This window comes from Miniopterus schreibersii (assembly GCF_964146895.1).
Source record: "Miniopterus schreibersii genome assembly, chromosome: 6".
In the NCBI taxonomy this organism is placed as follows: Eukaryota; Metazoa; Chordata; class Mammalia; order Chiroptera; family Miniopteridae; genus Miniopterus; species Miniopterus schreibersii.
The window spans coordinates 22449856-22466732 of record NC_138107.1 but is presented as its reverse complement, the minus strand read 5'-3'; the positions used below and the strand labels follow the sequence as shown (position 1 = coordinate 22466732).

Genomic DNA, 16877 nt, shown 5'->3' with positions numbered 1-16877 from the left:
GAAAAGAAAATAATTTAAGTATTTGAAAAAAAGGGCCTACAAATAGTTTTTGCTGAATATGTATTGAGTAATATGGGGGGGGGGAACTTACATAAATTTGGATGAGTCAATATGGAGCTTGATGTAGAAAAGTTTGTAATTAATATAAAATCTATAATTGACTGTGTATAAGAATCAGGCCTGCTCACTACACGTTACACACACCTTTTTCATGAACCAAACTGCGGTGTGCTGCTTGCTGGTCTCTGAGAATCCCAAACATGAGATAAAGACAACGTAAAAAACTACCCAGGTTCACTAAACTTTAAGAAATCTTGAGGCCTCTTCGACCATAGTTTTTAGTATTTGGAGAAGAGTCGATGGGATTCTGTCATCTGTGACATGGAGCAGTTGTTACCCCCGCATGTCACCCGGAGATCGTGTTGGAGCAGTTGCCACATGCTCTCCAAGTCCCCCAGTCTCTGCCCTCTGGTCTTACATATTTCTTGGAACTCACACAAAAACATTCTAAGCTACATGACATTTAAAAATATACTTTACCCTCACATACTTACAGTTTTAATTCCCAGCATCTGGAAAGCAACCTCTTTGTCAAACTTTGAGTTCAGTGGACAGAGCTAAGAATTTAAAGGCTATTACTGCCTTTAGCCAAGTTAAAAGACAAAACAAAACATACAAAGCAATGCCATGGAGATGATAATTCTCCTATGCTAATATTTACCTTGTGCCCTTCTTTCAGGGGGACTCAAATGACAAAGTGCCTTTAGTATGCATTTACTCCTATGAAGTACAAAATATCATTTTCATTAAAAATGAAAGAAAACAAGCACAGAGAAGTTCAGTTTCAAAAAGTGGTTTGTCAGAAGATAGAAGTAACATTCAGCTTCCCACTTGCTCTCTGCTCATCCATTTTTTAATTTACTTTTATTTTAAAACAGTGTCTTCCACCTTATCATTATTAGAATGCAAAAAATTTCTCTCACATTTTCTCTCTGGAAATCAAATGAAATTAGCAAATACAGTCCTATCCCTGTGCCAAGCACCGCGAAAGCACTCGATATAACAAATATTATTTAATTCTGAATCGCATAAAACACTTAGAAAAACGCCTTGCAAAGCTCAATGAATATTTCTATATTACTTGAATTAGCAAAATATATAACAGAATTTTCTCTTTCTTTAAAAGAGCAATATTATATTCTGCTTGGGAAGGAAAATAAGTCAAACTTCAAGTATTTTCGACTCCTTATTTATGGAAATACAACTAATTTTGAGCTTTATGGTAGACCCTCATTAACTAGAATACTTATTTTAATTTAATGAATATCTAACTTATTTAGCCTTAGAAGTTAATTAAAATAAAATTATGGTAGTTTGTAGATCAACCAAACAAATAAAAAAATACACAAGCAAAAACAAAAGAATGTTCTTTCTAAAATATAGTCTGTTAAATCTAATGGAACGTGCCTGATCATTGAGACATAAAAAGATTGTTAACAATTTTTATTCCTACAGCTATAGCAAAAAGAAATTTAGAGACACAATGTGTTAGCATCAGGATATGCCCTGAATTTTTTCTCAAATAAATTCCTGATTAGAGGTTCTTATTTTTGTTTTATTTTGGAGGTTGTTGGTTCCCCCTCCCACCCCCATTTACCTCTTTCTAACTTGTATTTCCTAGGCCATTCTAACTCAGTAAGAATAAGGGGACAAATGGTAAGTTCCCATCTGAGTCTGTTCTGGTGGAATTTCAGCACCCCCTAATTTCTGCCGTATATGTCCTAGGGGTCCCTAGATGGATTTACCCTCATCGCTACCTCATGGCATCTACTCTGTCCTGCTCCGGCCTACTGTGGCTAATACTGCCAATGACCTTCCGTACCAAAAGTGGTCCATGTGTCTAATTGTTGCCCAGCATAGAATCTGCAGTTATTGCTACAACCTTTCAACATTAGCAGAGAGGCCACTACTGAAAGCTGGAGGCTGTGTGCCGAAGGCCATGGTGAGGGTGCCATGGCACCGCCTGAATCTAAGCACCATCCAGGGAGATTTCAGGGGAGCCACTCTTCCCTGACAGCATCATATATGTGGCCTAGGTTGGTTGACAATCTAAGTGACTAACACAAGGCACCACTTCCTTCCCTTGTGTGCCAATTGCCTTTGAACTCAATTTGAACATCCTATTCCATTTCCTTTAGGATGAATTCTTTATCAGGGTTATACATATATGTGTGTGTGTATATATATATCCTCCAGATTAGCCCTGCTGGACCTCTAAAGATGCCCAAATCCCAGGGTAAATGTGGTTGAAATTTAAACTACAAACCTCGCTTAATTTAACCCATCCATGCCTTTTATAAAAATGACTATTCAAATAGTTATAAAATGCAGATTTGAATGCAAGGATATTAATGGTATATGTATTTACAATTTCAGTTAAGGAAATGACTGGGCTCACACAAAGAATAAATTTACCAGGCATCTCTATGTGCACCCTTTGCTAGGCACTAGGAGTACATCAAAGCACAGTTTGGACAAACAGCATACACATTTTTGCTGTTAGATTGGGCTAGTGTTAAAACACATGAGCCCTGGTTGGTTTTGCTCAGTGGTTAGAGCACTGGCCAGTGGACTGAAGGGTCCTGGGTTCGATTCCAGCCAAGGGCATGCACCTCGGTTGCAGACTCGATGCCAGTCCTGGTCTGGGCACATGCAGGAGGCAACCAATCGATGTGTCTCTCTCACATTGATGTTTCTCTCTCTCCCTTCTACTCTCTCTGAAAAGCAATGGAAAAAACAACCTTGAGTGAGTTTAAAAAAAACCCAACACACACACATGAAATCTTGCTGCAGCTTATTATTAAAGACATTCTTTTTTTTACATCAAAAATCTACTATAACCTACACACTTGGAATAGTTTCCCAGTGTGTGTTAAATAAATGAGCAGATTGCTGAAACAGATTACTATGACAAAAATGTCCAGTTTGACATGTTATACTTTCCTTTGTTAACTCGAGAATTTTCTTTTGTATACCACTGGCTTCTGTTTCCTACTGCTTTCAGCTCAGGTAATTCCACCGCATGTGATTCTCTTCCCCAGGCAGGATACACATTTATTCCTTTTAATGCTTATCCGTATTATCTAGTCCAATTACCTGAGGACGGTCTTTGGCGACTTAAATCAACTGAGCCTAGTCACAAGTTTCCTTTGGGATGGCCACAAAAAGTAAACTCTTATCTGTTTCCCTTACTATTCTATTGGACCAGGTTTTTCTTAAACGTTGGCATTTATGGTAAATAAAAAATAAAATAAAAATTGTTTATACTTAACCACTTAAAATTATACTTACCTATTTAAAAATCACATTTGCCTTTACAAAGACACTATTTAATTTCCAAAACACCGTATTTCATCTATTTTAATCTGTGATATGAGAAATTGTTTTTTCCTAAGGAAAACACATTTTGAGTTTTAAATAACTTTCAGACTTTAGCTTATGTCACTAATTGACCTAATACAAATGTTCCTTTAGAATATGTCACTCACTCGAATGCTACAAAGTTATATAAGTCAGCTACCAATTTTTAAAACAAAAGAGATTCTCTATTTTTCAGTCACAAGTTACTTAAAATTATTATATTGTAGTATATATAGAATAAAGAGAATGAGTATAAATGATATTGTTAAGGGAAGAATATTGTCATCAGATATCAAATAGGGATAAATTACTATATAAAATATAATTGCTAATCAAAATAAATATAAAAGTATTTAAGCTATGGTTTCAAATTTATGGAGAAATATTTAAAAATGTGTAAAAATCTCAACTCATAATAACTAAGGGAAAGTATAAGCTTATATGGAAAAATCCAGGGTATGAGGATAAAAAATAAACAACTTACAATATATTGATGTTTGTACAAAATGATTTAATATTCATTTATTAGAACTAAAAACAAGTTAATTTGGAAGAATATTTTTTCGCTAACATTGTAGGCATGTTAAAAATTGACTTTGACTTTTTGGTTTATAATTTCATTCTTTTCATTTTAAATATTCTGGGTCCAAATGGAATATTATGATAAACTCTTTTTAAAAAAACAGCGTCACACATAGTTAACATGAAATCATGACTCTACTTTATATCCCTTAGCCACAGGCACATTGAGAATCAACAGATAGTCACAAAAGACAAATATCTGTGGAATAATAGTTGAATAACTGGATAATCCTGAGAAAACGTGAAGTTGAATGCAGTCAGTTCCACCTTTTTCCTGCTTATACAGATCACACTAGATGTCATCTTGATTAAATATTTACTTCCATGGAGGGGCAACAATGGATTCAGGGTACAGGCACTTAAACTATTCTGAAGCTATCTGCCAAGAACTACTTTGAAATCACACCTATTTTCTTGAGCTTCTGCTTCCAAACTAATGTACTAAGTAGAAAGTAAAAAATGACCTTACCAAATTTTAACATGAACGTACACTTATGTGACATTCTCTCTCTGCCAATATTAATTTGGGAGAAAAAGAAATGATATTGCTTGAAATAAATACATCCATGATGTCCGGAGTGTCTGTTTTGAAGTACTGTGTGCTTGCTCAGTTTTAACCTTGTGGAGTTGCCCAGCCATGGAAACTTTGGAAAGATTCTGACATATAGATATTTCTGAAGGAAATAAATAGAAGAAGGAAAGGCAGGAAATAAATCTGCTGTGCAAAAGCCTAAGCTGCCCATCCCAAGTGGATACAATAAAGCATCCTGTACTCCCAATTTCACTAGGGAGGGGAGGAACTCAGAAACTACTTAAAAGCTGTTTCCAGAAATGATGGCAGTTGCTGTACAAAAAGGCAACTAGCTCTTGCTTATAATTAAACATGATTAACGTTCTAGTCCTTTGGTAATCTCAGCTTTAAAGTTACACTGCTCTAAATTTTCAAGGCTTGCACTTTCAGAGCACCGAAAGGCAATTAGCCCGTTACCCCCTTATCTCTGAAAGATGCCCCATCTAACAGCAATGAGGAATGGGTGAGATGTTAGAGTCAACCTAGTTTGGCTAACTGTGGGTTCTGCCTTTAGTAAATGCATAAGGACTATGGTCCCGAATTACAAAGTCAATTTTTCTAAGAGCAAAATAAAAAATCTCTTTCACTCACTGCTAATGTTTTTAAATAACCTGATATTATCTATGAAGATCATATAATTTCCAGATGACTAAAAATTAACCCACTAATAATTAGAAACAGCATTTTTACTGCAACTGAACTCCTTTTCTGAATACCAGAAAATGTACATTTCAAAATTTTTTAAATTCATATTTTTTGTAAATATACTTGGCTTCTGGAAATGACTCTTTCCTCTCAATGTTTTATTTTTATGCTATTAATTTATTACAAAGTGTGCAAAAGTTTTGATTATGTTCAGCTTACCAAAATAATAAATCCTATGTTGTAGTACTTGGGAATTCCTTAGGTTATAATGAGTTTTAAAATCTACTTTTGTGAATGATGTAACACTGAATATTCTATTCTGGATTTGTGTTTATAAAATGCCATTGCTGTAGTTATAGTTCTGCAATTTGTAAGGAGAGAGCAAAAGAGAATGACTACTTTCAAAGGAGGTTCCTCAAGCACACAGTAAGAAACCAGTAAGGTATGGTGTAGTATAGTATTAAAAATACAGTCTTTTGTGTCTAAACTCTAGTTCTACCAATTCAGAGCTGTGCAACTCTTGGAAAATTATTTAACTTCTCTGAGGCTTAGTTTTCTTATTTGCAAAAAGGAGGTACTTACTTCACAGGGTTATTGTGAATATTCAACTACTAGATTATATATTTAACACTGAGTTCCATTCCCTGCCTAGCTTCCTACCCTGATGAGCTTCTTCTTCTAGTACAGAGCTGGTTATGGCTCACTAAGAGTTACTTTTCCCTCCTTCTCATTGTCACAGGTCCACTAAAAGGGATCAAAATGACTGCCTACCAATTAAAACTGGCCTGCTAGGTTATATCCATAAATCAATCTCAACTTAATTCCTCAATCTGGCCTACTATGATTATTTTAAGCACCGTGTGTCCTTGTTGTCGGGTAGAATTTGACTAAACCCTTTTTGGTTGATTGCTGTTGTGTCAGGAAATATAAACATTTTCTCATTTAATTCCTAACAGTTTGGGAGAGGCAGGAGTTGAAAGCATTTGGGCGGTGATGTGATGAGACAGTATGTCATAGACACTTTGGTACCATTACTTATTAGCTATGTGACCTGGGGCATTATCTCTCTAAATCTCAATGTCTCAATTATCAACTATAAATAATGAGGGCAATGGTACCCACAAAACATTGCTGTGGTGACTTCATGTTCAGGCTCAAGACCTGGTGTAGAGTAAGCGTTCAGTAAATGCTTCTTTTCCTGACTGTCATGTTTTCTCCCATCCTATTTCTTATCATGGTTTTAAAATACTATGGAAAATTTATTTAAATGACATAGATATTTTAATGCCATCATTTAAGTTATTTAATAACATAAGTATTAATATTTGACTGAATCTTGAATTTTAAAAACAATAAAATACTGCCCCATACAGCAACTTAGAAGGTGTTACATTTAAAGCGTTGTGGAAACCCTTCCCACTTCTCCAGTGATGCACTGTTTCTTGAATTCTGTTCTTTGTGGGTGAGGTAAAGCCGAGTTAAAGTTTCTGTAATGGATATGGAGCTTTTCTTTCACTACTCTAAGAAAGGCAAAGGGCTGCTATGATCTGAGTGTCATCATCAAATTGAGACAAAGGAAGCCTTAAGGCCTTCCACCAGGTCCCACAGCCACAGAAGACTGGACCAGGTGCCACCTATATTCATCACAGCGCTCCTAAGAAAGCACTGCGCAGTCACACCGCATTGGGCTCAGCATAAGAAAAGAGCAAAGACGTCTGTGAGCAAAACGCCTAAGCATTGCCATACTAACCCTAAGACAAACATTTTTGTAGAAATTTACATTTCTAAAAGTTTTTTTTATATTAGCAAAAGGAGAGGAATGATTCGGGTTTTTCAATGCCTGCTGGCTTTATATAAAGTTGAAGGAAGACATGACTATAAAAGGTCAGCAGCTGATGGGTAAGTGAAACACAGGCTCCCTGGAAAGAGTAGAAAGAAGCACATCCTGGCTGGTTTTCAAACAAGGAAAACACATTCCTATGATGTACTTGTACTACAGGAGGCTGATACTTTGCAAACACCCTCAGGCAACATAAAAATATGCTGAGCTATATAGTTTAAATGTTTCTGAGCTACCCAACCAGCTGTATATGCTCCAGAGGAAAAGTAATAAAACATTAATAAAATATAACAAGTTATCCTGTAAAATTTAAAGGCAGCTATAAACAAAAAGGCTTTGTCTTATTTACTCATAATCTGAAGTTATGAAAACCCCATAAAGAGGTGTTATAAAGGGCAACTGAGAGTATTAGGGTCCTTTTATAAAAGGAAAGACTGGAATAAATGGTTAAAACCCATACACCATCTCTCCACTAAAGTTTCTATTTAAGACTTAAGAAGATCTTTAGTCTGAAGAAAACAATTTAGTTATATTTTTTTACCATAACCATTTAAAAACCATGTGTCTATAGAGACATTCCATCAATAGCATAATTAAGCACAGTTAACTCTATCACACGGAACAATAACTTTACTGTACACAGTATGTTGGTAAAAATATACATCATACCTCCAATTCTGCCCCTACAGAAATCTACTGGCATGTTACAAAAACTGTCCACCATGTTCTCTGGACAAATATTTATAGCCACATTCATCTTCTATTTTAATATCTATTTGCAATTATAGTATTTCATTTATTTTTGTGTATGAAGTTTCCAAACTTTTGCATAAATCCTCGGAACTTGTTTTCATTTGGCTGATACGTGTGGTAAACATTAGTGCTGTAATTAAGCCTTGGGCTGGACCTGCCGTAACTATTGCCCACAGTTGTGGATTTTATTTCTGGGCGGTGTATACTGGTATTTGACATGCTGCTCGTTGGCTGAATAGAATTCTCGATCTTACAAAAAGGCTCAAAACGACTGTAAATGCGCCGGTCAGTTGACTGAGTTCTTAGCAGCTCGTTGGGCTTTGGCCTTGGGGGAGCTGGTTTTCTCACAGGAGCAACAACTCTATTCATCTCCTTGGGATCTCGGTATTGGATCTGTTCTGTGTTAAACCTGGGGGCAGAGGCATCCCCTGCCCTTTCTAAGAACGTGTTCTCAACTGGGCCTGGAGAAGGTATTAGTTCATCGCTTTCGTCGGATGGAGAGTTTATCCCCTGAGCGGAGTTGACTGTTATATCTTCCTTACTCTTGTGGATGCTGCCTTGAGAGTTGGAGGAGGAAGTGCGCTTTCTCCGAGGGGAGGAATCAACTTTCGGTTCTGACTTTCTTGGGTTTTGATTCTCTTCAGCCTCAGAAACTAAAGTGTCAGAGCTGCTACACATCCTATAAAAGGGAGAGGCTTTATTTTTGGACAGATTCTCTTTCTTTTCTGGGGTAAGGCTAAGTAGTGACCTTAACTTCTGAGATCCCTTTTTCAAAAAGCTCGGGGAGCCCTTCACTTCTTTCTTCGATGTGAGCTCTTTGTTTGGTTCCTCCTTAGTCGCATCAACCAAAGCAGCGATGGAAATGGACTTGGCTGCACCCCCTGTGGGGTCTCTCCTGGCGACCCCCTCCTCCTCCTCTTCCTCCACGCTGTTGGTCACATTGTGCATGCTTCTAGAACTTTTCAGCAGGTCCTCTTTGGGTTTCTCGGGCTGTCTGATCCGATTCCTGGTAAGCGTACTATACACATAGTGCTTACTGTTTGCATGATCTAAATTGACTTTTGAGTGGTCAAAGAACGGGAAACTTCGCCTTTTAAGCAGATTCTCATTTTGTTGTTGATTCTTTAGATTTCCCGTCTGCTTACTGACACACAAGTTCGTATATAAATAGTTGTTCGACTCCGGATGGCCTTCCGCAGCCTGGTTGAAGGCTGCCGAGTGGTTTTCGGGAGCCTGCACTCTTGGCGTCTCTGACTGCAACGGGAGCTTGGGGCCTGATTGGGACAAGGGCTCTTCTGTCAAGTGCTCTCCGCTTGTGGGGGTGTCTGGGGCCTCTTTGGGTGTCTCACTTCCCTGGGATCCAATGATGGTGGAATTGGAGGAGCCAGTTGTACAGCTGTTAACTTCCTGCTGCTCGGGCAGAGTTGGCTTAAACACTAGGGAGGGGCGAAGGCGAGCGTGTGTGTAGAGGGCGCTGCCTTTCAGGTTCTCAGAATTGTCATAGCTGTCAAAGCGGTCCCCCAGAGCCGACCCGGCAGAATCGGGCGCAGCCTCCGAGTGATCGTTTAGGTACGATTCGATTCTCCAGTTACGCAAGAAGGACTTCGTGGTATTTTCAAGGGTGGGCATCCGTTGCTGCAAAAAGCGAACGTGATTGTCTGTCCCGTTAAACGACCTCCGCACGTTTGAATTCCTGTCTGCGAGATGGGTCGTCTTCCTCTGGGCCAGCCAAGTGCCAAAGCTCTGGGAAGGCGTGTCACGGGGGCTCGCATAGCCTCCCCGTGAGGAGGAGGTCACGCTGAGGGTGTCCGAAGGCTTCTTCCAGGCACCAGGAGGGTTGATGGGGCGGTTCCCAGCCCTGTTCAGCAGCAGGTACGGCGCGTTTTCGGGCTGCTCGCCGGCGTAGCTGTGCCTCTTCCAGTTCTCGTTCTGACTAGGCTGATACGGACGGACTGCGCTCGGGCCGTTAAAGTTGGGGACGAAGTGGGGTTTGTAGCCATGGTTTCTAATGCTGTATTTGTCATGTTCGTTCCGAGCGTAGAGCCCTCTGTTTTTGAAGTAACTGGAATCCAGTTTGTGAATTTTGTCTTGTCTACCAAGAAAGTGTCTCTGGCTGGAAACAGAAGCCAAGGAGGAGACGGAGCGCTGGTAAGTGCCGTTTTCCCACAGGGCTTTCCCCTCCTTCGCCCTGGCAGGCTCCTCCTGGGCGAACGAACTGGGGACACACGATCTGGCATAGAGAGTCCTGAACTCTTCATCAAAGGACTCAACGAGCTGGCCTGTGATTAACTGAACCATGCTGAGGTGAGCTTTTTCAAATGACCACATGTAGCTGAAAGAAATCAAAATGGGAAAATTTTACACTTGCTGAGTTCAAAGGTTAATGACAACATATATTTCTCTACTAAGAGGACTCATTTAATGTCGACAGAAAGGTATTTTTTTGTTGTTTTCCTTGACTACCATAATTTAGAACATCTGCAGTCATGTCATGCTTGTAATACATATGTCGCCCCACTGCCCTATTCATACTTTAAATAACATAGCAATTCAACTTCTGGATTTGAATTCACCCATAATTTTTACTTATCAGAAGTCCAAAGAAAAGTCTGCCGCATACTTCTCATCTCTGCCTACTGATTTTATGGAGTAAAAAAAAATGATATTATATTTCACATATAGCATCTGGGCAAGGTCCAGGCAAACTAGTACAAGAAAAGTTGAGAGAACTGGTTTCTGCTGAGCTCTCCAGTCACATGCCGTGGGGCCTCAGTCTACTCATATCCAAAATGAGGGCATGAACAGCATAATCACGACGATTCCTTATAGTTCTAACATGTTATAATGCATTATAGGTCTGTGCTAATACATGCATTTTCTCCCTGTGACTTAGTAAGTGTAATTTAGGATGCGGGGACTTCTAAACAGCGAGAGGGTTTGTGGGCAGCAGACTCAGTCATTAAACAGTGCACTCAGTGTTCACAGGATTGGTAAATCTAATCCTCACAAAACAAGCCAGTCAGAATGTCAATTAAGTTCTTTTATTCAGGTACAATTTCTAGGAAAATAAATTTGTAATAAATTTATAGTTCTTTGTGGAACTTCCAATCTGTTTTCCAGAGTTAAGAATTAACAGTTATCTTGAAGCATCACATAAAATTTTAAATCTAATGTTTGAAAATCTAAATAATTAACCCACAGAGTCACTGGGCTGACAAAGAAAATGATAATATGTTATGTATCAAATAATATCCATGATACAATAGGGGTTAATACAAAAGGAAGAACAACAGAGGCATTCTCCACAATGAAGGAGTTTACTATTTATACAGGGGAGACAATAATGAAGGCAGGTGAAATTATTAAAAAGAATGTGCAGAGTAATAATTTAAACTACATGAAATATTATAAACAGCAGTGTGCAACTTAGTATTATTCTGATATGCTTAATGTGATCTAGAATACTTATTGAGTGAATGGTATGAGTAGGACATTTACTAGGTGCTCTTTATTTACAGATGTGTTGGCCACCAGGGTGACTTCAAAGAAATGGTACAAAAGTGAATCATGAAAGAAATTTTCAATCCAACTGAAGATATGAGTACAAAATATGTTAGCAACACCAAGTAAAGGAATTAACAGCTATCAAATATGAGAAAAACCCCTGGAGAAAATGGGAGTTTAGCAATATTTTGATAGAAATTGGAGAACCCTGAAGTTCAGACAGGAAAGGTGTGGGAGGACAATTTGTGTGAAAGAAGAAACACAGAAAAAGGAAGTAATAAGGGCCATGCATTGATTCCGCATGGAAAACAAATTATATTTAACTGAAGCAAAGAAGCTTTATAAGAGATGGATGAATCTTGAAAGCAAAGCAGAGTTTGATTGTGTAGAATCTGCTTCCAGGTTTGAATAAAGTATAATAAAAAGAGATGTTTGAAGAATGATTTCTTTCAATAGCTAATTATAGTACAGATTTGAAAGCTGAGGGATTGTATTTACTGTGATGAGTAAAGTAGTTGGAATAAGGTGATAAGAGACTAAACCAGAGCAGAAATTGACTGGAATAATGAGAAAAAATGTTGAGCCAGTAACAAGAAAGAATGAGAATATCTGCAGGTCTTAAAGGATGCGCATAGGTTATGAAACAAGAATGACCTCCAGGCGTGGAGCTTAGGGGCCTGAGAAGATAATGGTACCGGTGAATGTGAGGCAGTGGAAAAGCTTCCATGCTTTGGTAAATCTGAAAGTAATATTGTGATATAATTTCAGGCAGTGGAAAAGACATTCAATCAGAAATATTTAATTTAGAGATTATTCTCTGGAAACACGGACCACTCCCAGAGATAAAAGAGCTACTGATACTGACGGTTAGGCACATTCCTGTAAAATGTCCAGGAACTCAGCCAGTCACTGCTCTGTGAGCTCAACTGTTGATAATCATTTCCTGCACAATTTCCAGTAAGTTCTATAGACCCTCATTCTTAAACATAAAGACATTGCAGAAGATTGGCAGACATTAGAATAAAGTTTAGAAGATAGCTTATAAAGCTTAAAAGCTTAGATGCAATACAGAAACCAGACCAAACCAAACACAAAAAAAGGCACCTGGAGGAAACAGAGGAAATGCACAAATAAGAGCGCGCGCACACACACACACACACAAAATATCTTCAAAGGAAAAGGAAAGAAAATAATAAATCTATAAAACACAAATGGGATGCTAGGAAAATGTTTCAAATAGCAGATATTCAAAATATTTGATGACAAATTTTAAAAGGATATTAAATAGGACGATTGAAAGATGTAATTGAAAAAAATCCCCCAGTCAGTAATAATGCCCCCCACCCCTGGAAGGGATATTGGAGAAAAAAATACAATGGGAGCAGAAATCTAGTTAAGAAGAATTCCAGGGAGAGAGAGAGAGAGAATAGAGATCACTGAGGAGAAGGAACTGTGAAATAATAGATAAGAAAACTTCTCAGAATGGAAAGACAGAAGTATTTGGATTGCTCAGAATAACAAAAGACAAAAGGCCTAGAGCTAGAAACATCATAATACATTTGAGAATAGCATGGAATAAAAGAGAAATCCTAGGCCCTGGCCATGTGTAGCTCAATTGGTTAGAGTAGCCTCCTGAAATGCCAAGGTTGTGGGTTCGATCTCAGGTCAGAGGACATACAAGAATCAACCAATGAATACATAAATAAGTGGAACCACAAATTGATGTTTCTCTTTCTCTCTCTCCCTCTCTGTCTCTTTCTCCCCCTTCCTCTCTCTAAAAATCAATAAAGAAAAAAAAAGGAGAGAAATTCTAGATACTTCCAGAAAGAAAAAAAAAGTTACATGAAGAGAATTAGAACAACAATTGTTTGAGACTTCTTAAATAGCAATTTTGAATGCAGGGCAAGACCTTCCAAATTGGGAGGAAAAATGATTCAACTTAGAGTTTCATCCCCAGTTAAACCATAAATCATCTAAAATCATGAATTTTGGGACTTGAAAAATCCCATGCTGATAGAAAATGTTCTTGAGCAAACTTGGGAGAAAAACCATGACTGGAAACAAAAATGAGTTAAAAATGGTATTAAAAAGTGAGATTTTAAAAACTGTAGCTCAAATTACCCAGGAATATAGAAAATACCAGGCCCCCAACTGTGCTCATTAGAGCTCTAGTCCAGATTGGACATCACAGATTATTGGTAGTAACTGAGCATTTGGAAAAATTTTTTATATGCTAAGAAATCTGTAGTCCACTGGAAAAAAAAAAAAACAGTAGCTACATAGAAAACAAAGTCATTGAGTACACTAAAACAGAATGGTCATCGTTAACTTTGTTATGGAGAAAGTATACTGTAAATCATTCCATCACTCATCAACGATAAATTTTGACACAATTTCATTAATGCAAACCCATACTTCTCATTTAATCAAAAAGTTGTGATAAAACTGTATTGGGCGAATGGGGATCAGAAGGGCAACTGGATATGAGTGGGCATGAAATAGAACTTCTCAATTGCCATAATATAAAGTTCAAAAGATCATATCTAAAAGTGATAAATCGAGAAATAGCAGTACAATCACATTATTTAAGAGAATGAAATATTTATCAGAAGAACTAGCTAAAAGAATTAAATAACTATATCTGGAGGTCAGGAATGAGGAGTATATTGAAATGGAGTAGAAGATATGTTTTGTATTGCATATCTTTCATTTGATTTTTAAAATTATGTGCATATATTTACTTGGATAAAATTTTTTTTTTCCAACCACAGTTTAGATTCAGTATCATTCCACACCAGTTTCAGATATACAGCAAAGTGGCCAGAAAACCATGCACTCTACTGAATGGTCCCTGCCTCCCACAGCCTAAGCACCTACCTGGCCCCATACTCTGTTATCTCAGGATTATTGACTATGTTCCCCACGCTGCAAACTGCATCTCCGGGGCTATTCTGCAACTACCAATTTGTACTGCTTAAGGTCTTCTCTTTTTTCACCCAGCCCCCCAACTTCCCTCCCCTGTACAGCTGTCAGTCTGTTTTCTGCATCATAACTTACTATCCCACCCCCTCCAAACACATGGTTATATATTAGTCATGAAGTTAGGTATGTACTATGAACTCACATATTAAAAAATGGTTCAAGAGCTCTGAGTTCCTGATTGGGGGATAATAAAGTGAAGTCCAAGGATTAAAAACAGTGCCGAGCTGTGACATAGATTTCTAAATGTGATGATCTGCAAGTCTGATAAAAAATGGCCCCTTGAAGCCAATAACTTCCTTGAAGCTTACTTCACTTCAGTGACAGTAACTTTTATACAGATCATAATATTAAAACTTATAAAATTCTCTGTTGGTCAATTTTGTGGGTAATACTAAATATCTTCCAGATTTTCATATGACAATTTCAAATGAGGGTATCCAACTCAAAATTTGATTTATACACATTGATAAAAAGTGTGTGTTTTATCTCATCAATGTTAGTATCACGATATGAAAAAACACTTGTTATGTTTTCTGATAAAACCATCATCATGATGAGTGAGCTGTTGTACAACCTGTGACTATGGTGAGTACAGACACCGGGCCTGGCTAGAAATGCTGAGTAAAGAATTTTGAAATAAAGAAGGCGGCATTTTGAATTTGCCTATGAGGAAAATAATGACAATTATAGAATGTGAGAGACAAAGGATGGCTTTAACCAGAAGAAAATAAAAATTTTAGTGAGTTTCTATGAAGACTGGTTCATAACTGTTCCACCAGATCCTGTTAGAATATTGGTTACAATAGGAAACTTCCATGATAATTTGTAAGAAAAAACAAAAGGGACAAGGGCTGACAACCATGAATTTTTTTAAAGAAATATATTTAAAATTAACATGAAATCATAAAGAGGGAGAGTTGTTAGATAAGAGTTTGATGAATTTTTATAATCTGTGGTCCTAGGTGTTCCATATCCACTTCCATAAATAGTAACTTAAACTCTGCCTCTGGCTTATGATATAGATAGAAAGATACCGAGTTTCTGTTGCTGTTGTTCGCTTTTCTCATCCTCACCTCTAAAGTAGCTCAGCTATAGTCATCTCAACATATAGCACCGATTAATACTGGGTGGTAGCAAAGCAAAGTGCAGGTAAATTTATTGCTGAAGATCATCTTAAAAGTCAAGTTAAATAATAAAAATAGAAAGCATTCATTATGATGAGATTAACTAATAAACACTATTCTATAAGTCAAGTGAACTCCCAATTTTAATTAAAATTTCCATTAAAACCAAGTGGATCTGAACAAATATATACACATATAATGACTTTTTTAAAGGGCTCATTAATTTTCAGTGCTAGTTGTAATTTCTGCTCTTTACATGTTTTCCTTTGGAACTCCAAACTACATTTTCAAAAAATGGTCCCCTAGAAAGGGAAGGTCAGCAGGTAACAGTTTTTTTAAAAAGGCCTAAAAAAATACCTAATATTAGAGGCTTGGATGCATTAACTCTAATTCTCATAACAACATGAGGTAGTTCTACGACTACCCTCCTTTTACAGAGAAGCAAACTGAAGTGCAACCAAATTAAGTAACCTGCCCACAGCCTTCCACTTTAGCATGGTGCCTCCTTCTTGAGGACTCCTTAAGTTCCTAAAGTTTCCCCTAACACTGTCCTGCTTCCATCCACAGCTCTCCTGGCTTCTTCCCACAGTCTTTAGCACTGAGTCTACTCTGCCCTGGTGACCTAGAGTGCATACATGCTTGCTGGTTCTTTCTTCTGCCTGTTGATATAGCCTCACTGTGTATTGCATTCAGGACCAATGCCTAAAATTTACAAGAGAATATTAGGGCAGCACTTGCACTGTGGAGCCAGGGAGATCTGGACAGCGCCACCAGCCCTAGACTGCCTGTGGCCCTTAGCTGTGGGGTTTTAACAAGTCACTTAAACTTCATCATTTATAAAATGTAGATGAAAAGAACAGCCCTGCAGATAAGTTGCAAGGATGGAGCTGAAATATGTAAAAGAGCTAAGCTTGAACAGAATACCTATATCACCAGTGGAAGCCTCCAAAGATGCTGGAGAGTAGAATCCGAGTCACTTGTCTAGTGTCCACTATGACATTTTTAACAACCAGATTCTTAAATGCATTTTTTTTTAAATGTATTTTTATTGATTTCAGAGAGAGGAAGGGAGAGGGAGAGATCAATGATGACAGAGTCATTGATCAGTTGCCTCCTGCACGCCCCACACTGGGGATCGAGCCCACAACATGGGCATGTACCCTGAAAGGGAATCAAACCATGACCTCCTGGGTCATGGGTGGGTGCTCAACCACTGAGCAACACCGGCTGGGTTTATATGCATTTGTTGGTAGTACTATAGTGACTACATGATAATTATCAGCTTCTTAATACAGCTGAAATTTTTTAAAAAATCTGTTACATAGATTATTCAAAAATGATACACAGCTTCTATTTTTATGAACAATTGTTAATAAGTCCATACTATGTACTGTTTTCATAAGGCACAAAAACACTTTTTGTATTGTAAAGCTGTAGGAAACCTGAGATATTAGTC

The 16877-nt window shown here is 37.7% G+C and overlaps 1 protein-coding gene across 1 annotated transcript in view; it reads right to left on the bottom strand.

Annotated features, from left to right (window-relative positions):
- Positions 1 to 5392: 5392 nt before the first annotated feature.
- Positions 5393 to 16877, bottom strand: part of FAM83B (family with sequence similarity 83 member B) — a 79505-nt gene continuing 68020 nt past the window's right edge. The window contains exon 5 of the mRNA XM_081141627.1: positions 5393 to 10143. Coding sequence (XP_080997753.1) covers positions 7851 to 10143 — 2293 coding nt within the window. The 3' untranslated portion in view covers positions 5393 to 7850. The remainder of the gene's footprint in view (positions 10144 to 16877) is intronic.